We start from the raw sequence: 24,168 nt of genomic DNA on the forward strand, positions 1-24,168 counted from the left end.
TCCTGTTCTTTATCCAACTTGAAAAAGCCAAGGAAGGCGGCTCTAGAAGGATCCAGAAACCGGGGTGGCAGATACGCCGGATTCAAAGGCGGGTCCTCAGAGTCCCTCCAAGGCGGGCTGAGCTTCCAGAAAATCCAAGGCGCCACTTTCCTGCCTGCTGGCGTGTCAGGTCAAACAGACGGCAGAGGACTGACGCCAGCCAGCCAGTCCGTTTGGGAGACTCCCACCTTTCCAGGAACGAAAGAGGAAAGAGGGCAGTCCCGGGGCTCGCTTTCTCTCAGGGGAGCTTGGTGTCTCCACAAACCGCCCTCAAAGCAAAGGCCAGTTTCTGCAAACACAAGACTCCCATTCGGGCGACAGACTTCCTCCTCTTCTTCAGCCCAGCTCTTATTATTATTATTATTTTTTTGGGTCACACCCGGCGATGCAAAGGGGTTACTCCTGGCTCTTCACTCAGGAATTACCCCTTGCGGTGCTCAGGGGACCATATGGGATGCTGGGATTAGAACCGGGTCGGGTCGGCCGCGTGCCCTACCCGCTGTGCTATCGCTCCAGCCCCTAGCCCAGCTCTTAGAGTGGAGATTCAGGTCATTGGTGTGTCCCCTGCTCTTCGGGGGCCTGTGAGTGAGGCAGTGAAGGAAGCCGGGTCCCCCACACCTCTAAGTGGCAGCTGCGGAGAGTAAGCCAGGGATGCGATGAATTTCCCCAGACATCCTAGTCTAGACAGGAGGGTCAGGGAAGGCTCACGGCTTTGGGACAGAGGTCAGGGGTAAGATGACCACCGCAGAGAAAGCACCCTCATGCCAAGTTTTAGAACTTAAACCAGACGAGAGCCTCTGGCCAGGCCTGGCTTTTGAAGGAGATAAAAAAAGATAAACAAGAGGGTCGGGGGGAGGTCTCTGCAGGGCTGGGGGAGGACCTGAGTGGGTTCCTTAGCCTGGCAGTCGATGACATGGAGTCAGAGAAGCAACACTTGGGGCTGGGGTGAACAGGTGCCTCCCCGGGGCGCCACCACAGCAGCTGAATTGCTGGGCACTGAACACACCCAGTCCGCAATCAACGCGGGGTTCTTTGGGGGGAAGCTCAGGGTTCATTTTGGGGAGCCCTGCCGCTGTGTGATTTGGCAGAAGACACTCCCAGTGTCCATTCACCAAGTCTGTTTTTGTATTTTTGCATTTTTCTTGGCTTTAGGGGCTAGTTAGAGATCACTGTACCTTATGTTTCACTTTAATGTTTAAACACTCAAGTCTCTGGTCTGGGGCGGGAGAGCATGATTTAAGCACCCCCCCTTTTTTTTTTCAAGAGCAGCCTGCCACCCGGTGCTTGCCCATATGTCTCAGGAATAACCAGGGGTGGGAGTGCGGGGTACCCCAGGACCTGCAAGGAGCCGTTAGCAACCGAGCCTGTTTCTAGAAACCAATAAAAGTTTTTAATATTCCGCTGTTCTGTCACCCCGACGCCGGGGCCACTTTCACACTCCCGGTGCGTGGGTGGGGAATGTATGCTGAGATAACACACACACACACACACACACACACACGCATACACACACACACACACACACACACACACACACACACGGACGCACGCGCGCGCACACAGCCTTCCGCCAACGAAAGTGCGCGGGAAAAAGGGGCCGCGGTCCCTTTAAGGCGGGCTCCGCCTCCCTCCGCGCCCGCCCCCTTCCCTGATTGACAGCCCTGCCCGGAGTCACATGACCCGCCTCTATTTGAAGGTCACAAAAAGCTGCTTCCTTTAGAGACAGAGGGGGAGAGCGCGAGCTGGAGGGAGCGGGAGCGAGAGAGAGAGTTCACGCCAAAATGGCCGACAGAGTCTCTGCTGGCTTCTGAATATTTAAAATACAAAAAACCAGACAGACAAAAAGAAAGCATTTTTTGGACCTTTTTGCATTTCCATTTCTACCTTGTATGCCTCAATTTGCTGGATTTAAGCACTGCTGCACTTTATGAGGTTGGTAATATTTTCCATTTTTTTTTTTAAAAGCCAGTTGATTTATTGGGATCTTGTCTTAACCGTTTTCACTAGTGCTGTTGCAAGAAAATCGACATTTGTCTAGCATGGGAGACTGGCTTCAGGCATTTCGTGAATCTGTGTATAAGCCAGACCCGTTGATGTATACTTGGGCTCGGCATTTTTAGAAATGGAAAAGCCCGAGTTAAAAAAAAAAATATATATATATATATATATTTGAATTTTGAAGCGATTGAATTGCAGTTTGGCTGTATATGCAGGTTTTCATCATTGTTTCTATCTTGCAAATAAACGAAGCGGCGAGTAATTGGAAATTCGATCTTTAGGAAGAGGTATTTTTTAAAAAAAAAAAAGACACAGACCTCTCCCCCTCCTAAATCTGCTGCAAAAATTTGCATAAATATAAACGGGTTTGCATTCTTTCGGCTGCTAAGGCCGACAAAGGAGCTAGGAGGGCGAGCACTCCGCGGGGGAAAGGCTGGAAAGATGATTTCTCGCAGCGGGGCCCTCCTTCCTAGAGAGAGCGACGCCCGGGAAGGAGAGCGGCGTGCAGTGTGGACCCCCGAGCCGGGCCGAGCGGACCCCGGGGCTGGGCTTGGCGGGTGCCCGTGCTGGAAGCCCGCGGAGCCGCGAGCGCCCCTGGGAGGTGCCGCCAGATGCGCCTTCCTGTGCGGGCGGTGTGGACCGCCCCGGGGCGCGGGGCTCCCTGGCCTTCCTCCCGGGTGGATGCCCCGGTGGGGGGGCTTTGCAGCCGCGATTCCGCCTCTGGGCGCCGGGCCGGGGGTCCTTTTGTGATGGGGGTCCTTTAAGAAGGGCTCTCCCCCCTCCTCCCCCCCCCCGCGCAGCCGCGGCGGGGTGTGCGTGCGGGTGGGTCGGCCGCCCCCCGGATCCGGGCGGGCAGCCCGAGGCCCCCTGAAGTTAAAATTCCAGGACTCGGATGCTCCCAGCCCCCGGGAGCGGGCGGAGGAGAAAGCCGCGCGCTCGCCCCCCTCGCAGCCGCCTCCCCCGGGCCCGGCGAGGGCGTGATGTAATGCTGGCTCGGGCGGGTGGGCCGCGGGGGGTAGTCGGGGCTGTGGCGGGTCGCTCGCCCCCAGCCCCGGGTAACGTCCCCCCACGCCCCTCGGCGGAAATCTGCCCGCGCGAGGCCTTGTTTTTCTTTTCTCCTCCCCCCTCCCCAATTTGTAGCCTCCTGGTTCACGCCGAGGCATATATATTGGCAGCAGGAGCCGGGGCTGCTTAAATCTGTTACAAAGTATAGTTTAGAAAAGGCACTTAAAAATATGCAAATGGGCCGAATTGTCATATTCCCTCCCCCCCCCGTCATTAAATATGTGGACATGGGTTAAAGCTAATTAAGCATAAATGGAATAATTTCATCAAGAGGGAGCAGTGTTTTTTGTTGTTTCCTTTTCAATTAACCTAATTACAAGATGCTTGCTGGGTCTGAAAGTGTTAAAAAAAATTGGAAAAAAAAATGCTGGACCATTTTGAAGATTTGACAGTCAGGAAGAGGGTGTGTAGTGCTTTCAAAAGCTTTATTCACTGTTAAAATGGATTGGCCTCTTGTGCCGAAATGGCCTATTTCTTTGGGCCAATTGTGTGTAGATGAAGGGACTTTTACGCTAATTTAACAAAAAGACTTTCCGTTGGAATATATAAAGAAAATTAAAACTCTTGTGTCTCTAAAGAGCAGGGATTTGATTATTTCCCTTTAATGAACGTTACTGGTAATGGAAAGGAGCAGGGAAGTGCCGGCTCAGAGCCTGTGTACCAGTGTGGGTGCTGTAAGTTCAGCTTTTGTGTAAGAAGGATTGGAAACTGGAAAGAGCTAGTCTGGAACAGATTTATCTCTAATTTTTTTTTTTTTTTTTAAACCCGTCGTGAGTTGGAAGGAAAAGGCATAGAAATTGCCATGTGCAGGGGAGTCTTGCTTTGTGGCTGGCCTCTGGGAAATTAGAGCTCTGATTTTTGTTGTGTTTTCTGAAAATGAAAGCTTTCATTTGGGGCTTTGCTGGGGAGGTGATTCATCCGACGCCCTTTTTCGAAGTTGGCCTTCCTGAAGAGGAGAAGAACCTGGGCTGTCGGTGTTTTGCCGTCCGCCTGCATGTAGGGACCACGGGAACATGCGAATGGCAGATGAATTCAGTTTGCAGGGCCCCGGCGTCAGGAGCAGGGGGCCCGGCTCCCTTAGGCCAACGGCAGAATCAGACAATAACGAACATCCACACAGTGCTGTCTTGATGCTTTGAAAAAAAGGGAAAAAAAAATCTTAAAAAAAAAATCCTATTTTCCCTTGGAGGGGAGGGAACGCGAGGTAAGTCGGACGTGGCGTCGCGTCCGCTAGGCGTTGTGGCGCTGATGAGTTTGAGCTCACCAGCTGCCATTTTGGATGCTAAGTTCCCTCAGACCCCATCCTGGCTCGCCGAAACTATGGCAGTTCAGGAGTCAATGAAAATGAGTAATAAATCAAGCGTGCAGCTGGATTGCGTTTTATTTGTGCCTTTTGTTGAAGCTTGCTCTGCGGGGAGGGTGGGGGGGGGAAACGATAGGAAATTTGATTTTAGGAACTTTAGAAACGGGGGTGCCAGGCCAAGGAGCAGAGTCCTGGAGAAAATGAATATCCCCCTTCCCCGACCCCAACCCCAACCCCGACCCCGACCCTTACGTTCTTACTCTGGCTCCGCCGCCGGTATTTTAGCAGTGTCATTATACCCGGTGCTTCCTGCCGCGGAGAGAGATGTCCCGGGTTCATTTTTCAGATCTGACTGAGCCATCGCAGAAGCGGCCGGTATCAGAAGTGGTTTTCTTCGGAAAGTGTGTTTCAGCCCGTGTTTTGTGGGTATCAAAGCGACCTTGGCAGCTTTGATAGATGGGGAGCAGGCCTTTGAGTGACTGTTGGTTATTGTCTCTCGCTCCTTGGGTCTGCCTTAAAAAATAAACTTCGGGCAATTGATCGAGACCTCTCAGGTTTGTCTGACTCTTCGGCGCTGTGGGAGACAGTGGAGGAGAGAGGTGTGGGCTGGTGAGACTCAGCAAACAGTGCCGGGGTGGGGACGGGCTCCCCTCCCCCCCCCCCCGCCCCACGAGTAAATGTGTTGGAGAAATCTCTTCCTAGCTAAGTGCTCCTTAGCTTTCTGCAGTTTAAACTGGACCAGGCCCTTGAGACGGCACAGGTGAATGCACTTGGCCCCCGACCTCAGAGAGGGCCTATGTAACCAGGGTGATACTCAGTAGGGTTTTGGGGGAGTGGTGCCAAAGCAGTTGAGAGAGAGCAGAACTTGGAGGCAACTCTCAACTCAACTGCTCAGGGGACTGTTTGGTGTTGGACTCGAACCCAGATCCCTAGTGCCTGCAAAGCCTGTGTTTGGCCCTTGAGCTCTCCCCGACCTTGCAATGGTTGACTGGGGTGAAGAGGAGGTTCCCCAGGGGGCTGCTTTGTGAGCGGGATTTAGAACCAGGACTGGCGGCTGGAGTGTTCTGAAGAGGGGATCAGAATCAGGAGAACCCTCGTTTATTAGAGGCCATTGCTACCTTTCAGGCATCCTTTGAGCATTAGCACTTTTTTTTTTCTTTTTTGGATCACACCCATCGATGCTCAGGTGCTGGAGGACCGTAAGGGATGCGGGAGATGGAACCCGGGTTGGCCGGCCCCCTTCCCGCTGTGCTGTTGCTTGGCCCCTGAGCAGAGCTTTGCGGTGGAACTTGGGATGGGCTTTCTGGCCGTGGCTTGGTGTTGGCCTGGCACATGCCTCTGGTTCCTTAGTTCGGTACCGTTGGTGGATCACCCTCGTCTGACTTCCATCGCCTGCTTTTTTTGGTGTGATGAAGGCTTGGTGGAGGGAATAGAAGCCGCTGGGCCTGAGACGGGATCTAAACCCACGTTCTACCAGATTCTGCTTCCTTCCCGCCTAGTCGTCGAACAGCAACGATTTGGTAGGCCTTGGTGTGTCGTAGGTCCTGCTGTGGGGACTGGAAGACACAGCGCGGGGCCCGTGGACAGCCCTCTGCTTCCCCTGAGAAGCCCCTCGCCCTGGCAGCCTCTTGGGTTGTGACGGGGGCAGGGGTGTGTGCTTCCCTGCCCCTGGTGGCGGCTTGACTGAGAATTGGGTGATTTTCGCTCCTGGTAGTTCTGGAGATTTCCACGTACAGTTTGGCAGGGTAGTCACATTCTTCGTTTTCTTTAGGCCTGTGCAAGGATCTTCTGGTACCTTCTGGACGACCTCTCAGACCCCTGTGGCCTGCAGGACCCCCTCTCTGTGCTGTCACTGCTCTCAGCCTGACATTTTATTATTATTATTATTATTATTATTATTTGCTTCCAGCGATGCACAGGGGTTACTCCTGGTTCATGCACTCAGGAATTACCCCTGGCGGTGCTTGGGGGACCCTATGGGATGCTGGGAATCGAACCTGGGTCGGCCGCGTACAAGGCAAACGCCCTCCCCGCTGTGCTATCGCTCCAGCCCTCCTCAGTCTGACATTTTAAAACGTTCCTCAGTTGTCAGCCCTTGGAAGCATGTGACTCATGTTTGGGTGCCTCTCCCTACAGAGCTCCGAGGTTCCCGAGAGAGACTCTTGCTCAGTGCTCGGTTCCCAGCCTCGAGCACATTACTAGGCAGAGCTTGGTGCTCGTCTTCATGTGCTCGGGGAGACCAGGTCATAGGGCAGCCACGGAAGTGCAGTCCTGTGCCGCACACAGGACCGGCGAGGGCCCAGTTGCTTCCTTCCCTTTTGCTGTTTGTTAAATAAACCAGAAAGACGCTTTGGAGCCTCCAGCCGGCCCCAGCCTTTCTCTGAGCTCCCGGGACCCCGGGAGGGCAGGAGCTGGGCCGCGCACTCGGCTCTTTCTGGCTCTTTCTTTTTATTCGAGTCTCTACATTCCTATGGTCTGATGTCATCTCTCCGTGCGCTTCAGTTTCCTTCAGGCTCTGCCCTTGTGATGCGTCCACATTTGCTTGGCTGCTTTTCATACGTTCTGTATTTTGCATCAAAAGGTTCTCAGCGAGCTCCACATGAGCCGGTCTTCGAGTTTACAAGGCAAAGGAGAACATAAAATGCAGCGTTTCCCCCCTAAGTTTGATTATTCTGAGCCCACCCACGTAAATTCTGTTTACTAAAGGAAACTATTAATTGTTTGGCCCCGGGGACATAAAAATTTAGGTCAGTTGCCCGCTTTCAACAATGTTGTTGAATTAATGTAGATGACACAAAAATGTGTTACGGTTATTGACCTTAGAACTTGTGTTTGAAAACACCTGAAAATTATTAGCAATTTAGTCACTGAGCAAATAGTTATTGGGTACCTATTACTTGTCTATTACTTGTCAATTCTTAGGATAAAGAGGGTAAGGAGAAGCCTGTATTTTTTCCTCCAGGGCTCTGTGCCCACGTTCGAGGCCTATAAACGCCAGGAGACCCGGCTCAGGGTGCTGATTCCCTCCAGGAGAGGGAATGGCTTGTGCAAAGGCCCTGCGCTGCAGCAGGAAGGACCGGACCACCCGGAGACCTGCATCTCCAGTGCTCGGCCATAGTTGGCGTGTGATGTCGGGGAAGAGACGGTCATAGGGAAGCGAAACCATGGGCGTGAGCTCGGAGTCTCCCCGTTCAGGCTGGATTTGGGTGTCCGGCCGCTCTGGCAGTGCTCAGGGGACCGTGTCGCTTTGGGGAGCCAACATGGGCCTCGATTCTAAATGCCCGGCAGGACAGTGGCTGGAGGGGTGAGGATAAGACCAGGTGGCATGGTGTGGTCCATCGGGCCGGGGCTGGGCAGATCTCAGAGGGCCTCTTCGCTGAGTAGGCGCAGGTAAGGTTTCGGGGAATAAAAGGTGACACCTGTCCCTGGTGGCCTTCCGGCGGGGTGGATGGCGGTACTTTCGCTCGGTGTCTGTGTAGAGAGGTGTGTGGGGTTGAGATGGCGAGCTCGGTGCCGGAGTGTCGGCCATCCACACGAAGGGCAGGGCGGCGATGCAGGTTTGAGAGTCATGAGCCCCGTTTGATCCCCATTGCCCGTTTTCTCCTGATTTACCACCAGATGTCCCGCGGGCTGCGGCTGGGTGCCGTCAGAAAAGCTCAGACCCACCAGCACGGTGTTGGCCGTGAGAAACAGTCAAGGCTGGGAGGGAGGAAAACTAACTCTCGCCGGTTCACCAGCAGGGACCTTGTGAGGTATTTGCGTTGGAGCAGAGCTCAGAGATTGGACAGCCCAGGCAGAGCAGGCCCAGCGGCCTGTCGAGCTTGCACCGGGGGTCCAGGGACCCTGCTGGGTCCTTGGGTTTATCACCATGAACAGTGAGGATCAGTTGAAAAAGAAGAAAATTTTTGAGGGGGGCACACCGGGCTGTGCGCAGGGCTCTGGGCTCCATGCTCAGGGGACCATCTGTGGTGCCGGGGATCAGCCCTTGCAGCCACGTGCCATTGGACTGTCTCTCTGGCCCTTACAGTTTGGGTTTTGGGCCACATCTGGCTGTGCTGTGGGCTCAGGGGTCACCCCTGGTGGTGCTGGGTGTCAACCCTGGATCAGCGGCGTGCGGGCAAGAACCCTGCCCACCCTGTGGCCTGTTGCGGTGTGATCAGGGTGCCCTGGCCGTGGGGACGTGGGCGATGTGGGGAGGGATGAGGGGAGAATTGAGAGTGACACAGGCCCCTGAGGGTGGCCCAAGGGTCTATTTGGAAAGGCCCTGGGGGAGGCTCCTGCGAGGGGCCGGGTACACGGGAGTGCAGACGGTCGGGGGAAAGGAATGAAGATGAAGAGTCCCAGATCAGAAGCACTGAGGGTGCGACCCCAGGGGGGGCTGGTTCACAGGGCGCGGCCCTTGGGGAGCTTGTGAGAGGCCAGGGGTGGAGGTGAAGAACTGAGCGGTCCACACTGAAGTAGTAGTCGGCGCTGAGTGCCTGAGGTCACCGCAGAGGTGCAGAGAGTGGGAAGGGAGGAAGTTGAACGGCACTTGGGGACAGTGAGAAAGAGGCCTGGGGGCCCAGAGTGACGGTACAGCGGGAAGAGCGTTTGCCTTGCACACGGTTCAATCCCCAGCATCCCATAGCGTCTCCCCAGCACCGCCAGGAGTAATTCCTGAGCATCACTGGGTGTGACCCAAAAAGAAAAAAATAAAAAGGCCTGGGAAGGGATTCACGGGCCGATGGATGTGGACTCAGAGGGCAGAGGCGAACAGTCTCAGGTGTGGCGAGCAGTTTCTGATACACACAGGAAGGCCAGTGTCTGCTTCTGGCATGATCCCGACTCGCAGTAGTTCTTTGGTGGGAAGGGCTTGGGAATCACTGGGGGAGGGGCTGGAGAGGTGGGGCAGCGCGTACCACCAGCAGAGACCCCCCAGCGCAGAGCCAGGAGTAAGCCTGAGCACCCCCGGGTGTGGCTCAGAAATGAAACAACACAAATGGGTGGGGGAGAGGGAAGTGTCAGTTATTTTATATTTTCCAGGAGATGCACAGAAAAGTAAGAAGAAACACATGACACCAATTTTAGCAGTATTTTCTATTTAATGTGTGGGCTGTTTTTGTTTTTGTGTCACAAACAACAGTGCACAAGGACTACCTGGATCTGTACTTGGGACTTACTCCTGGCAGTTCTTGGGGCCATATTGGGACGCCAGGGATCGAACCTGGGTCGGCTGCGTGCAAGCCGTGCTGTGCTATTGCTCTAGTCCCAAATTTTAATGTACTAATGAGATAGTTAACCCTTTTTCATACCGAGTCTTCAAAACCTATATATTTTATATTTACAATGCATTTCCGTTTTGGACACGAGAATTTTCACTGCGGGTCTTAGAGATGGCGGAGAGGTGAGGCCAGACACTTGCTTGCCTTTCCCGAGACGCCTCCGGCCCCTGGTTCTAATCCCTGGCACCATATACCGCCCCCTGAGCACCACAAGGAGTGACCCCAAAACCCAAATAAGTAATTTTTTTCCAATGAAAATACCTGCTTTGTTGATGGCACATACACAAGTCCTTTCCACGTAGACCAGAGGCTCTCAGTAATGAAAGGAAGTATCAAGCTAACATTTTAAGTTTATTTTAAATCCAAATAAAGTGAGAAATTTACTTTCTTAGCGCTAGCTGGAGCGATAGCACAGCAGTTGGGTGTTCCCCTTTCACGTGGCCGAGCCGTGTTCGATTCCTCTGCCCTTCTCTGAGAGCCCGGCAAGCTACCGAGAGTATCGAGCCCGCATGGCAGAGCCTGGCAAGCTACCCGTGCATATTGGATATGCCAAAAACAGTAACAATAAGTCTCTCAATGAGAGACGTTACTGGTGCCCGCTCGAACAAATCGATGAGCAACGGGATGACAGTGACGTGGTGCTAACCTCATTATAAGCGTGCCCTGCACTCTCTGTCACCGCCGTCCCCGACAGCTCAGGGCTTGGGACAGTGGAGGCGGCCGGCAGCTGATGTCTGCTCTGGAAACGGCAAAGGAGCATGGCACACTGTTTGTTTGTTGTTCATGGGTTTGTGGGCCACACCTAGGGGTGCACGGGCTTACCCCAGGTTACCCCAGTGCTCAGGATTTGCTTTCTCACGGTCCCAAGGGTTGAACCCAAGGCTGCCCCATGCCAGCCCTCTGAGCTGTGTACCCAGGCCCCCCACGACGAGCTCTTGATCCTTGCCAGGCCGTTCACAGCAGTTGTGACATTTAGAGCATGTTGCCTTCTGCCAAGGGAACGTAGAAGGGGAGAGTTCAGGCCCTCGTTCAGCATGCAAGGGGCTGAGCTTTTGGGGAGAGGGCACGATATCTGAAATGTAGGACAGGAATTGCGAGGTTGTGCCCGCTCCCACCTGCCAGATGGTGCGTAGAGAGACATGCTTCCTCCCGCACCCTTGTTACGCCGTGTGAGCAGGAGGGCGGCGGGGGGCTGGCCCCGCTCCCCGCTTTGAGGGAGAGGCTGGAGAAGAGTTTCCTGTGGCTTGTACTGCCTTGTGGGTGCGTGCAGGCTGCTAGGCCTCGGACTATCAATACTCATTTTGTATTATCATCCTGGCTGGCTTTTGTTTAAAACTGTTTTGTTTTTGCTTTTTGGGTCACACCCGGCGATGCTCAGGGGTGACTCCTGGCTCTGCACTCAGGAATTACTCTCGGCAGTGCTCGGGGGACCAGATGGGATGCCGGGGCTCGGGGCTCGAACCCAGGTCAGCTGCGTGCAAGGCAAACACTCTACCCGCTGTGCTGTCACTCCTGGCTGGTAGAACTAATATTTACCAAACATGGGTGGTTTCTAAACAGCAGGCTCAAGTTCTTATTTTTTAATTATTTTTATTTTTTAGTTCAGTTAGGCTATTTATTTTTCTTATTTTTTTACTTACTAATTAGGCCTTCTGAATAATAGCCAGTAAGGGTAGGAAAGACCATGAAATGTGTTTCGAGCTTAAGATGTTCATAGTGGAGAATCAGTGTTGCCTCTTGGTGGTGGTAATTCCTGTGGCGTTAGCAGAGAAATCCACTTTCCCATCAAGTGCCCATGGAGAGTTCGGGCCATCACCTCTTTGATGGCACATACACATCAAAGATGCACCCGGCGATGCACAGGGGCTATTCCTGGCTCTGCACTCAGGAATTACTCCTGGCGGTGCTCAGGGGACCATATGGGATGCTGGGAATCGAACCCGGGTCGGCCATGTGCAAGGCAAACGCCCTACCCGCTGTGCCGTCGCTCCAGCCCTGACACATGACTTTAAAAAAATTTTTTTTTAATTGAATATCCATGAGATAGACCATTACAAAACTGTTCAGAGTTAGGTTTCAGTCATACAGGGATCCAGGGCCCATCCCTCCCCCAGGGTATGTTTCCTCCCACCAGTGTGCCTGGTTTCCTTACCACCATCCCCCAACACCCCACCCCCCTGCTCCCAGCTCCCCTCTATGGTAGGCACTTTCCTTCTTTCTCTCTCTCTCTCTCTCCTTCTGTGCATTATGGTTTGCAGTTTAGGTGCTAAGAGGTCATGGGTTTGTTTGGGACATTTGGTATTTTGATCGGGATGGTAAGGCTGGAATAGCTTTTCAATTGGGTGGCCACTTTGGGGTGGGGATGTGTGACTGCCGAGGCTTCTGGAAGTATAGGCAGGTGAGGGAGGGTTGCCCGTTCTAACTCTGAGAAAGCCTGGAGATTTCAGCCACAAAACCCGCATGCCCTCATTTTTGGCAGATCATATCTTGGTGAGGTCAGGCAGTGGAGTCAGGCTGGCGATATGGCTGAGATTTTGGATTATGGAAGCAAGCAGTTGCCCCATGGGGTCTCTGCTTGGGCGGGTGCCAGGCCATCCTGCCCCCTCCGATGTACCCCAGTCTGTTCAGCCATGCACGGGTCCGGGATTAACTGCACTTTTGCTCTCTTTTGAGATTTATGTATGGGTCTCTGAAGCAGGGCGGATAGTAGAGCTTACGTGGTGCCTCTGGATTGGTTCTTAGGGGTGACTGCCAGTGTTTCCAGGAGTATCGGGAAGTGGGGGGAGGTAGCCCATCCCAACTCCGAGAAAGCCTGGAAATTTCAGTCACAAAACCCGCATGCCCTAATTTTCTGCAGATTACATGTTGGTGAGGTCCTGAGACGGTGGAGTCTGGCCGGGAGAATGGTGCTGATTTTGGATTGTGGAAGCAAGCGGCTGCTAGGGGCTCTGTTTGGGTGGGCACCAGGCTAACCCGTCCCCCTCCAATTTGTCCCCCGTCTGTTCAGCCATGCACGGGAATGAGATTGACTGCGACTTTTGATCTCTTTCGAGATTTATTTACGGGTCTCTGAAGTAGTTGAGTTGGAGGTGGTTTGTGGGTGTGTCTTCCACGTATCTAATTTTGGGGTGTTTAATTTCTTGGTAAACTTGGCCCCAAGTTATTGGGGTCCGGCCAAACGCACAGTGGCAATTTTGGGGGATCAGAAAGCCTGAAGGCACCATCAGGCTGCTGATGCACTCGCCCCCACAGGTACAGGCTGACCTGTTGGCGGCACCATACCCCCAAAAGTTCTTGTTTTTAAGTTGAGGTTAGATAATTGGTTAGAACAGTGCCTTTTAACTTCCGGATCTAATTTGCACTTAGAATTTAAGACCCTGTGTGGAGACCCTGTGTGTACCCGAATGTGTATGATGAAGCCAAAGTGCCCCCCGTGTTTTTGTTTTGGGCTCACGATTGATGGAGTTTAAGAGATCCTCCCGGCTCAGTGCTCAGGCTCCCGCTCAGCGTTCTGGGGCTGGGCCTGGGTTTCCTGCATGGACAACTGAGCTGGTTCAGCTTGCTCAGAAGGAAGACCCAAACTGACACAAAGCAAAACCCAAACAAACCCCAAGTAAACACAAAGTGTCCGCCTCTCTGACACAAAGTCTCTGACACTGTGACTGTAATTCTGATAACCGAGTCAAGTCCATTTCGGGAGGGAAAAATACAAAGGCATCTCCTGACCCACTGACAGGACTCTGTGGTCTGCTGAAGATGGACCCCTCGAGGCTTGGTGGTTTTAGGGGGCCGGTCAGGAGTTACATAACTGGATGTGATCCCCAGTTTCTCCTGTCTCGAGTCCAGACAGTTATCACAGGAATCAGATTAATGAGACACTTTAAAAGAATGTTATTTTGTTTATCTTAACACGTGGGAACTGGATACTTTTGTGACAGCGTCTTCTCCCTGGACTGGGAAGTCCATTCTGGTCTATCCATCTTGTAGAGTGGCTCTTTTTTTTTTTGGTTGCTAGTTTTTGGGCCATATCCAGCTATGCTCAGGGCTTTCTCCTGGCTCTGCTCAGAGATCATTTCTGGTGGGGCCCAGGGGACCGAAGAGTGCCAGGGATCAACCCGGGTTAGCCAGGCAGGCGTTTCCCCTCGGGGCTCTCCCTGACACTTGTTTCTCTGTGTTACCTAGCTCTCTGCCGCTTATGATCTAGGCCAGCACCTCCCCGAGTTGAGAGAAACAAGTCCAAATCCCATTTTCTGTTACCAGATGACGTATTCTCTCTGGAAACCCCCCACAGGAAGCACGGCCGGCCCCTCTCCTGGGAGGAAGCCGGCCTGGGTGAAGGTGCGTCTCTGCTATGCACACATTTGGTTTTCAGACACGCTTGGGTGTTTGATCAGCTCAGCGTTTCCCTCTGTCTGTCGGACACGGGTAGGTTTTTCTGCAGAAAGAGAAAAAAGGTTTTTTGTTTTTTTTTTTTTCCCTGATTAAGCTGAATCAGACTGGTCTTTGCTTAGGACCTTTGAGATGCTACTGTGCATGGGGAATTATCAGTGTCGTTTATATATAAAACCTTAAAGTATCAAGAGAAAAAAAAATCTTTTGTCTTCTCTTTCTCAGGCTCACTTTGGGGGAAATGCATTGGGAGCTTTTCATTTCAGATTATTTTATTTATTTATTTATTTATTTATTTATTTATTTATTTATTTATTTATTTATTTATCTCTTCGCGAGTATCTTGCCTGCACAGCAGAGCCTGGCAAGCTACCTAAGGCATATTCGATATGCCAAAAGCAGTAACAGCAAGTCTCACGATGAAGACGTTACTGGTGCCCGCTTGAGCAAATTGATGAGCAACGGGATGACAGTGATACAGTGATTTTTTTTTTTTCTGGGTCATTCCTTTCTGAAAGCAGTTTGCAATCCAAGGTGACTTACCAGTTTAATTAAGTTTGCCAAGTAAAAACATGTGGGGAAAGAGCACCACTTACTATCGTGATTTCGAAGAAGAAAAACTTCGTGAGGGGAGAGCCAGATCCTGCAGTGCTCAGGAGTCATCTCAGCCCTGCGCTCTGGAGTCATTCCAGGTGGTGCTGGAACCATGTACGCTGGGACCAGAGACCCTGCCCACCCACCTGACAGCCATGACGTCGGCCCGTGGGGCTTTTCGGGTCAAGAAGAAACATTTTTTTTCTTTAAAGTAGAACGGAAAGCTGAGAATGAATTGAATTTAGTTTTTTGAAAACTCTTTCATAGGAAATGTAGCTCAGACAGGGACAGGTAGCGGTAAGCTCAGTGTTCCGGGAACTGCATCCTGTCTCTCCCCATGTGTTACGAGTCACTGTGTACATGCTTGTGTTTTTTGTTTGTTTTGTTTTGTTTTAAATTTTTTATTAGTAAATCAGTGTGAGGTAGTTACAGACTTAGACATACTTTTTTTTTTTTGCTCCTTTTTTAAATTTTTTTTTTTTTTTTTTAATTGAATCACCATGGGAGAGATCTTGGCAAGCTCCCCGGTGGTGTATTCATACGTCAAAACCAGTAACAATGATGGGTCTCATTCCCCTGACCCTGAAAGAGCCTCCAGTGCAGCACCATTGGGAAGGACGAGTAAAGAGAGGCTGCTAAAATCTCAGGGCAAGGATGAATGGAGACATTACTGAGACCGCTCGAGAAAATCAACGATCAATAGGGATGATGATGATGATGATGATGGTTGAATCGCCATGGGCTACAGTTACAAAACTTTTTAAAATTTATTTTTGTTGAATCACCGTGAGATACAATTACAAAGCTTTCATGTTTGAGTTTCAATCATACAATGATAGAAAACCCATCCCTCCAACAGTGCACATTTTCCAGTGTCCCCCGTATTACCTCCCCTTATCCCACCCCTCCCTCTGCCTCTATGGCAGACAACTTCCCCCATACTCTCTCTCTACTTATGGACATTATGGTTTGCAATACAGATACCGAGAGACCATCTGCATGCTTGTTTTTTTATTGGCCCCCGTCATAGGAATAATATTGACTTTTAGAAATTCTGGACCTACTTCCTTACTGTCCTACCGTCTTTCACTGACCAGCTGCAGGGACGGGCTCATTAGCTCACATTCTAGAAGACTGTCTGTCCCCTCTGAATAGTCTGTGCACGGCTAACACTGTACTTCCCGTCAGAAGGAGGAGAAAAAGGCGCTAACTCTGTCAGGGCCTGGGAGCTTGTAGAACCTAGAATAATCATCAAAACCTGTGGCAACACTTAGCTCGAGTAATGAGGTAAGCCGGAGCGATTATGCGAAAGTGGCAAGTAGGTCACTGAAACTAAGTGATTATTCTTACGTATGTCTTCACCCGCGTAATGGTGCTTTATGAGTTCGGAATAATGACAACCGCCAATTTTTGGTCTTATTCGTGTGCATTTTAATTTTGATGTCGTCCCTCCCACTCCCTATGTGAAGGGACAGAGACCTGCTGATCTGTCAGTCCCACGTCAAACCCCTCTTTGGTTCCTGAGAGAACGTGCGTCTCAGATGCACTTTTACCCCTGCAGGCAGGAAGAGCCTGCCCGCGCTGTGATAACGCTATCGGCCGCACGCGGGAGCCGAGGGCCCTGCAGGGGTGAGGCTGGGGTAGGGAGAGGAGAGAAACTGAGGCCGGTAGTGTCGGGGTTTGAGAGCAGGAGTGTGCTGGGTAGATTTGCGTTTCCAGACCCGGGAGAATTTGCGTGTGACGGGAGTGTGTATCGGGCACTTCCTGATGCTGGCAGCACGGAGATAAGAGATCTGGCTTTCATCTTGGGAATTCCTGTGATAAAGGTCGAATTAGCAGGCGAGGGGTCCTGGCTGTGTTTCCAACCTCTTCACACCTGCTGGTCTGCAGACCTGCTAGTTGAGAACCAGTGTTTTACAGTCGTCAGTCGCTTTATTTTATTGTGCACGGGCGGGATGTTGCCGCAGGCCGGTGCTGACTCCGGGAAACCGCCAGCCGAGGAGACTGGAGAAGCCTCCCTCAGAGACAGGGCAATGCGAGTTGGGGTTTAACGTGTTGGTGCCAGCGCGTACCACCCGTGGCTCACACCTGCCTTCATGCAGGCCTGGCGCTGGCACGTTGCAGTTCTCTCTCTGGATGCACGTGGTGCACGTCGGCCTTCCCACCGGCACAGCAGGTGAACAGTGCCCACTTCAGAGGGGCGTTACGAGGTCTAAGTGGAAAGTTGTGTGAAGTGTTCAGCGTATGGCTTGAAATCAGTGTTAGCTGTTGTTTTCGATGTTTTCATTTATTTTTTGCAGTGCCAGGCATCGAACCCATCAGGCCACGTGCCCTACTGCTGAGCTACATCCTGGTCCTCTTCTGATGCTTCTCCTTCCTTCTTCTTCCTCCTCCTCTTCCTCCTTCTCTCCTTCCTCCTCCCCTCCCCCCTCCTCCACTCCTTTTGTCCCTTCCTCCCCTTCCTCTCCCCCCTCCTCCGTCCTTCCTCCTCCCTCCCTTCTTTGTCTTTTGGGTCACTTGGGCCGAGCTCGGGATCATATGTGGTGTCTGGGTCGGGTCCCAGGCTGGCTACGTGAAAGTCCAGCCCCTTGCTCCCTATACTCTCTCTCCATCCCACTTTCGGTCTTCTTATATGAGTGTTTCAAGCAGGATAAATACTTTAAACAAAGGCGTGGAGTTGGGCGCAGGGGATTCTGGGAAGTAGGTCATGATAGTGAGACACAATCTTGGGCGTTGTGGAGGAGCGTGGAAGGGTCGGTTGGGTTTTCGTTTTTTATGACACTTGGGTTTTATCACGTAGAAATTCTTTGTAAAATCCTTGGGGCTGGAACAATAGCACAGCGGGTAGGGCGTTTGCCTTGCACGTGGCTGACCCGGATTCGATTCCCAGCATCCCATATGGTCCTCTGAGCACCGCCAGGAGTAATTCCTGAGTGCAGAGCCAGGAGTGACCCCTGTGCATTGCCAGGTGTGACCCAAAGAGCAAAAAAAAAAGTCCCCTGGCTTCTGCCGGGCAGGAGAGAGAATAATAACCGAGGTGTTCAGATATGGACCCTGCGTGTACATGATCCCAGTTCAAACTCGGCACTGCACATGGTCCCTCCGCCCCACCGAGGAGTCAACTCAGAGTTCTGCTGGGTATAACTCCCCAAACAAACAAACAGAAGTCCATTTGCTTCCGCTGATCTGTGTGTGTCTAAGCAGGAGGGCACGAGGGAATGTCTATGTAGCTTAGGGCAGAGGCATGTGGAGTCAGGCATACAAACCAACAGCACTAGGAGTGACCCCCGAAGCAGAACCAAACCCAGGTTTCAGAGACGCTTTGCAAGTGAAACCCACGGCCTGTTGCAAGAAAGACGCTCTCATGAATGGGGGAGCACCGCATCGGGGTTTGACCTTGAGCGGAGTGCTTCCACTGCCAGCACCCGGTCCACCTGCTGGCCCGTCTTCCCAGGGCAAGGCTTCCTGAGGGTTCTCGGGCTTGGCACGGCCGGGCTCACGTCTGGAAGCCAGAACGGACGCACAGGGCGAGTTGGGAGTGAGCCTTGGGTGGTTGGGTCCGAGGAGACTTGAATCAGCGCTTCAGGTGCTTAGGGGTGCAGGTGCGGTTCAGGAGCTCAGCTGGTCTCTGGGTTTAAGCTGTGAGCAGTGTAGATGACACTGTGCCCGTGGGGGCCTTGCAGCTCTCGAGTGACACTAAGAAGGCGAAGGGGTGAGAAGAGGGGCCAGGACTGAAGCTTGCAGAGATGAGTTCTCTCTCTCGGGTGCTTCACTCAGGAGCCCCCTGAACTCAGAAGGACTTGGCTGACTCACCGGCCCCTCCGTGGAACTGAGGTGAAGTCTGAGGGGGGAGGAGCCTAGATGGGAGATGGCCAAAGGCGGCAGTGGCGCCCCCGGGAGCAGGAGCCTGGCTTCCCCATGCTGCTGGGACCACCCCCTGCCCCCTTCCTCCTCCTCGTCCTCCTCCTCCTCCTCATCATCATCATCATCCGAGCGGTCTCAGTAACGTCTCCATTCATCCTAGCCCTGAGATTTTAGCAGCCTCTTTTTCCTCATCCTTCCCAGCAATGCAGCATTGGAGGCTCTTTCAGGGTCAGGGAATGAGACCCATCATTGCTACTGGTTTTGCATATGAATACAACAACATGGGGAGTTTGCGAGGCTCTCCCCTAACCCCCCTAAGAAATACAAATATTTTATTTTAAAAATTTTACTTTTTGGCTCTTGGGGCCACACCCGGCAATGCTCAGAGGTTCCTCATTCAGGAATTACTCCTGGTGGTGCTGGGGGGCTCTATAGGATGCCAGGGATCGAACCCAGGCCGGCCATGTGCCATGCCAAAACACCCTCCCTGCTGTACTGTCTCTCTGGCCCCTGAAAAGACTAAATATTTTATTTATTTAATGTAAGGAGCGAGCAGACGCCATTGGGTTACACTAGCACGCGACAGGATCGAATGGAGACATTACTGCCGCCCGCTCGAGCAAATCGATGAACAGCAGGATGACAGTGACACAAGTGACTTAATGTGGGAGTACTGCTATTTATTCAGCTATTGAGTAAGCTGATTGAACTGGGCATGAAGTCTAAATATTTTAAACACACACCTCTACCCCAAAGAGAAAGAAAAACACCCCCTCCCCCCCCCAAAAAAGGGGAAAAACGCCCCCAAGGCAAAAAGAACCACGTGTTGTTTCCCAGCAGTTCCTGGTGAAGAATGCAGCCGCGGGGTTTAGTTGACGGTAGGCCCTGGTGGGGGGCATCGGGTGGCGGGGTGCCCGTGAGTGTTCGCGGGTCTTGGGTGCCCCTGAGTGTTCGAGGGTCCTGGCTGCACCGGGCACAGAGCAGCCGCAGGGTCTGGCCGCAGAAGCGCTCGCCCGTGGTCAGCAGGGAAGGCGCAGGCCGCATCCGACCTTCCCGTACGGGGGGCGCCTGGCACCTGTTGCCCCACCCGAGCTGCTCTCTGCCCTCGCTGACTCGGTGCTCGCTGCGGAGAGGTGTGTAGGAAGTGGCCCAGACGCTTCCCCGGCCGTAGAGCGCGGCGGGGTTCCGGGAGGAAGAGGTGGCGGCTGTGGAAGGTGCTGTGACCGTCCCCTTCCCCCCGTGAGGAAGTCTGTCCAGGCGGCTGTGTTGACAGCTGAATTCAGAAGCTTGTTCCTCCCCCCCCCCTTATTCACGACAGAATGTCACTTTACTTTATGGGTCACACCCAGTGATCAGGGGTGACACCTGGCTCTGCACTCAGGAATTCCTCCTGGCAGTGGGACCCTATGGGTTGCCGTGTATTGAACCTGGGTCTGCCTCGTGCAAGGCAAACACCCTCCCCGCTGTCGCTCTGGCCTTGGAATGTCACTTTCATGAGAAGCAGAATCTAGCATAAGAGAAGCAGCCTTGAAAGGCCATTCTGCGAGTCCTGGGGGCTGTAGCATCTACTCACCTGCCTTAACCCCCCACCCCCACCCCCATCCCCCTCAGAGCGGACAAGCCGGAGCAGTGTTATGTGCATGGCATCCCGTGTATGACATCTCATGTGCAGGGAGGGGAGGGAAGCGTGGTGGGTGGGTGCAGACACGGGCGTCTGCACTGGCTGGGGGTGAGTGGGACAAGGCAGCTCTTCTGCATAGCTCTGGCCTCTGTGGGGTGGGGGTTCGTCCCTTCTGCTTGCTGGGGGCCAGTAGGAAGCGCAGGGCACCCGGTAAACAGCTCCCTCCTCTCCCGGAGATAAACAGTATTTGCAGAGGCTGCTGGGTGTTTTCACGGTCCCTGCGCTTGCTGTTGTTATTCTTCTGCTATCTGGCTTCCGTCTTGAGTCAGCTTTGACGGAATGCGCCCGTTTCTGCCATCCTTTCCACGTAAACACATTTTCATGACTTTAAAAGAAAGGACACGCTAAAGCCCACAGATTTCTACCTGTCAGAAGGCTCCGGTGGTTCAGATATTGACAATACGGAGCACATAGACCTTTCCGCGCGGTTTCCTGACGGTTTTCTTCTCTCGGATTCTTGCATTTGGAAAGTGCCTCACCCGCCATACTGTCTCTTTGGCCGGCGTTTCTTTTTTTTTTTTTTTTTTTTTTTTTTTTTTGGTTTTTGGGTCACACCCGGCGATGCACAGGGGTTACTCCTGGCTCTTCACTCAGGAATTACCCCTGGCGGTGCTCAGGGGACCATATGGGATGCTGGGATTAGAACCGGGGTCGGCCGCGTGCAAGGCAAACGCCCTACCCGCTGTGCTATCGCTCCAGCCCCAAGGCCGGCGTTTCTTAATCACTGGGTTAGAACATGGGTTTTTAGTGCATCACATTTTTAACACTGTCAGTTTTAAAAATTGCTTACCTCAGATTGACTTTTTTTTAAAAAACAAACAAACCATATTTTTTATTTTATTAATATTAAGTGCTAGGGGCCGAAACGATAGCCCAGGGGGGAGGGTGTTTGCCTTGCACACTCCAATCCAGGTTCTGACCCGGCATCCCCAAGCACCGCCAGGAGTAATTCCTGAGTGCAGAGCCAGGAGGAACCCCTGAGCATCCCTGGGTGTGACCCAAAAAAAAGAAAAAAAACAAAACAAAAACTTCTTTGATTGGAGCTGGTTGTTTTGCAGGGAGGGCTTTTGTCACAGCTCACACGGCCCCGCGGTGATGGTCTCGGGGCTGCCCTAGGAGACCCTGGAAGGCTCTTCCTGCCTTTGCCCTTCCTTCTTTCCCTTCTCACTTCTCACCAGGGATGGGCCCCACAGCCTCGTGTCCACAGAGCATGCGCTTCGCCCCTGAGCGACATCTCTGCCCACTCTGGGTGTGGTTTTATGTGCTGGGGGAGGCCTGAGCCTCACAGTATCGGGGTTCCAGGGCGTGCTCCTGGCAGGGCCTTGGGGATCGGGCAGTGCCGGGCATTGAGCCTCCAGGGGCTCGCCCAGCCCGGCCTCCACTTTTCCTCGCAGCGTGAGAGAGGAACTAACAGTGAAGAAATCAGGGCTGGAGAGATGGCACGGCAGGTGGGCGCCGGTTGGCACGTGGCCAGGCCAGGTTCAACCCCCAGCAACCCCTGTTGGGGGTCCCGAGCTCCACCAGGAGTGATTCCGGAAGGGCGTGCTAGGAGTAAGGCCCTGGGTACGGTCAGGCGTGGCCGGGTCCCCCCGCCTTTTCCCTGTGCCCCCCCACCGCCGAGTGATTAAAAATATTATTTCTGGTGATTAATTGAAAAGCCAAATTAATAAAGGTTTTTAAAATAAAAGGACCTTAACTACCAAGTTTAAGTGGTGATTCTTCAACTGTAATCAAGGAGGGCTTATCAAAGCCATAATGAAGAAAATAGAAATCATTTGTAATTAGACAATAATTAAAGGCAAGTACATGCCCAGTGATTTTAAAGTGCTTGAAAACAATTAGTTTCCTTAAGTAGGTTAAACATCTGGGTTACGAGCTTGTTTATGCTATTAATTCACTTAGCAAACCTGTTCTTCATAGATGATACGAAAGTGAACTTTACCCTGATGGTTTGAATGTCTGGATTGCATGCTGCCGTTTATCATGAACACTTTGCAGGGGGCTGGGGGGCTGGGGCCGAGGATCTAACGTGGGGGCCTGTGATTCAGCTCTCTGCCTGACCTGGACAGCCTCCGCGGCTGCTTCTTGGCGGGTGGGGAAAGGTGCTTCGCCACGCCCAGCTCTGCCCAGGGGCTGCTCCCGGCTCTGTGCTGGGAGAGAGGCTGGGAGAGAGGCGGGCGTCAGCAAGCCAGGGAGTGCCTCAGCTCCTGTGCTGCCTCTCTGGGTCCCTTCAGCCCCTTGGGGGGGGGGTGGGGAACCTAAGTTTTTTTTTAAAGCATCATGCTTTTCTCTCCTTGAATAATCCACGGTCGTTTTAGTTAGACATGAGCAGGTGGGCTGGCGGGAGCTCGGGGAGGGAGGGAGGGGCTGGTGAGGTGGCCCAGACCGGGAGGTTGGTTAAAGCAATCTGGGTGGGCCAGATTCAAAGGCTGCGTCTGGCTGGGAGGGCATTCGTGCTGCTCCAGAAGCCAGTCGCAGCCAGAGGGAGAAGCCGGGGGGTTCCCGGGTGTCAGGTTTGAGTGAGAAATGCTGGTGTGTGAGGGATGGGATTTCAGTGAAGTATTGGTAAATATAGGTATGAATGACATGCATGTACACACACACACACCCTGCCTTAGGTCTGTCCACATGCATACATGTATACACACACAGACATAGACAGACACACACACACGCACACACCCTGCCTTAGGTCTGTCCACATGCATACATGTATACACACACAGACATAGACACACACACACAGACATAGACAGACACACGCACACCCCCACACACGCACGCACACACCCTACCTTAGGTCTGTCCACATGCATACATGTATACACACACAGACATAGACAGACACACGCACACCCCCCCACACGCACACACACACCCTGCCTTAGGTCTGTCCACAGAGGGGTAGCTGAGTCCGTGAACAGCGAAGAGCAGCTCACGTGCGCCAGGTCGTGGCTCCGAGATACCATTTTCTATATAAAGGACCTTTGGTTTCTCTTCTAAAGAGAGTTAGGGCAACAGTATCGAGGGTGAATCTAGAATAACAGGTTAGGAAGGTAAGAAGTCATAAAATAGTGACCGGCATCGCAGAAGGGCACAGAAACCAATTTGAAGGAGGCCCGCAGGCCAAATCTGGGATAATAAAACACGCGAAATTCAATAGATGAAAACTGAACAAAAGACAGCTCTGGGCGCGGGGGCCAGCAGGGGCCACTGGCCAGGTTTGGTGCCCAGCAACCCCTGGACCCCACTGGCACCGGGCCTGGCTCTAAAGCATAAACATGCCCATCACCATCATAATGAAACTTACGAATAAAAGGAGAGTTTGAGCATATTTTGAAGTCCTAGCCGTAGACCTGCTGGATCCAAAGCGGGGAAAGATGCCGACACCACCTCGGTCAGCTCCGAATCACCATCCCAGCAGCGACACAGGTCGAAAAGGTCCTGTCAGGGCCCCTGATGGCGCAGGAGAACAGTCTTTCCAGGAATATTCCCAGCAGAATCCAGTGAAAGAAACGTCAGACAAACCCAATTCGAGGGACAATCTCCACCTTTAATGGCCTGTCCATCATCTTCCAAAGTTCTGGGGTCACAGCAAGACCGAGCGGCGATTTTGGACTGACCGAGCTCCTCGTGCAGTAATAGTGGCCGCTGCGCGTGGCCAGGGCTGTGGCCCCATGGTAAAGCACATGCTTTGCACGTGTGGCGTCCCAGGTTTGTTCCTGGCACCGACACAATGAAAGGGGAGGGCATAGGGGGCATTGCTGAGGCGAGCGGTGAACCGTACCAAGACGGATGTAAAATAGGCAGGAATCTGCTGGTTCTCTGACTTTCCTGGCAGTATTATAATTGTAGTATCACTTCATAGGTTAAAAAAAATTGTGTGGGGGCTGGAGCGATAGCACAGCGGGGAGGGCGTTTGCCTTGCACACGGCCTTCCCGGGTTCGATTCCCAGCATCCCATACGGTTCCCT

The 24,168-nt window shown here is 52.7% G+C and overlaps 1 protein-coding gene across 7 annotated transcripts in view; it reads left to right on the forward strand.

The window, feature by feature from the left end:
- The window catches only part of TNRC6B (trinucleotide repeat containing adaptor 6B), a 231,389-nt gene that overhangs the window by 91,696 nt on the left and 115,525 nt on the right, over positions 1-24,168 (forward strand). Inside the window, exon 1 of one of the 7 annotated variants that reach the window (XM_004610524.2) lies at positions 1,745-1,971. The exons of the other annotated variants lie outside the window; for them this stretch is intronic. Coding sequence (XP_004610581.2) covers positions 1,967-1,971 — 5 coding nt within the window. The 5' untranslated portion in view covers positions 1,745-1,966. Of the gene's footprint in view, positions 1-1,744; positions 1,972-24,168 lie in introns of those variants that run through there. 7 annotated transcript variants of the gene reach the window in all.

This window comes from Sorex araneus, chromosome 6, assembly GCF_027595985.1.
Source record: "Sorex araneus isolate mSorAra2 chromosome 6, mSorAra2.pri, whole genome shotgun sequence".
Taxonomy (NCBI): domain Eukaryota; kingdom Metazoa; phylum Chordata; class Mammalia; order Eulipotyphla; family Soricidae; genus Sorex; species Sorex araneus.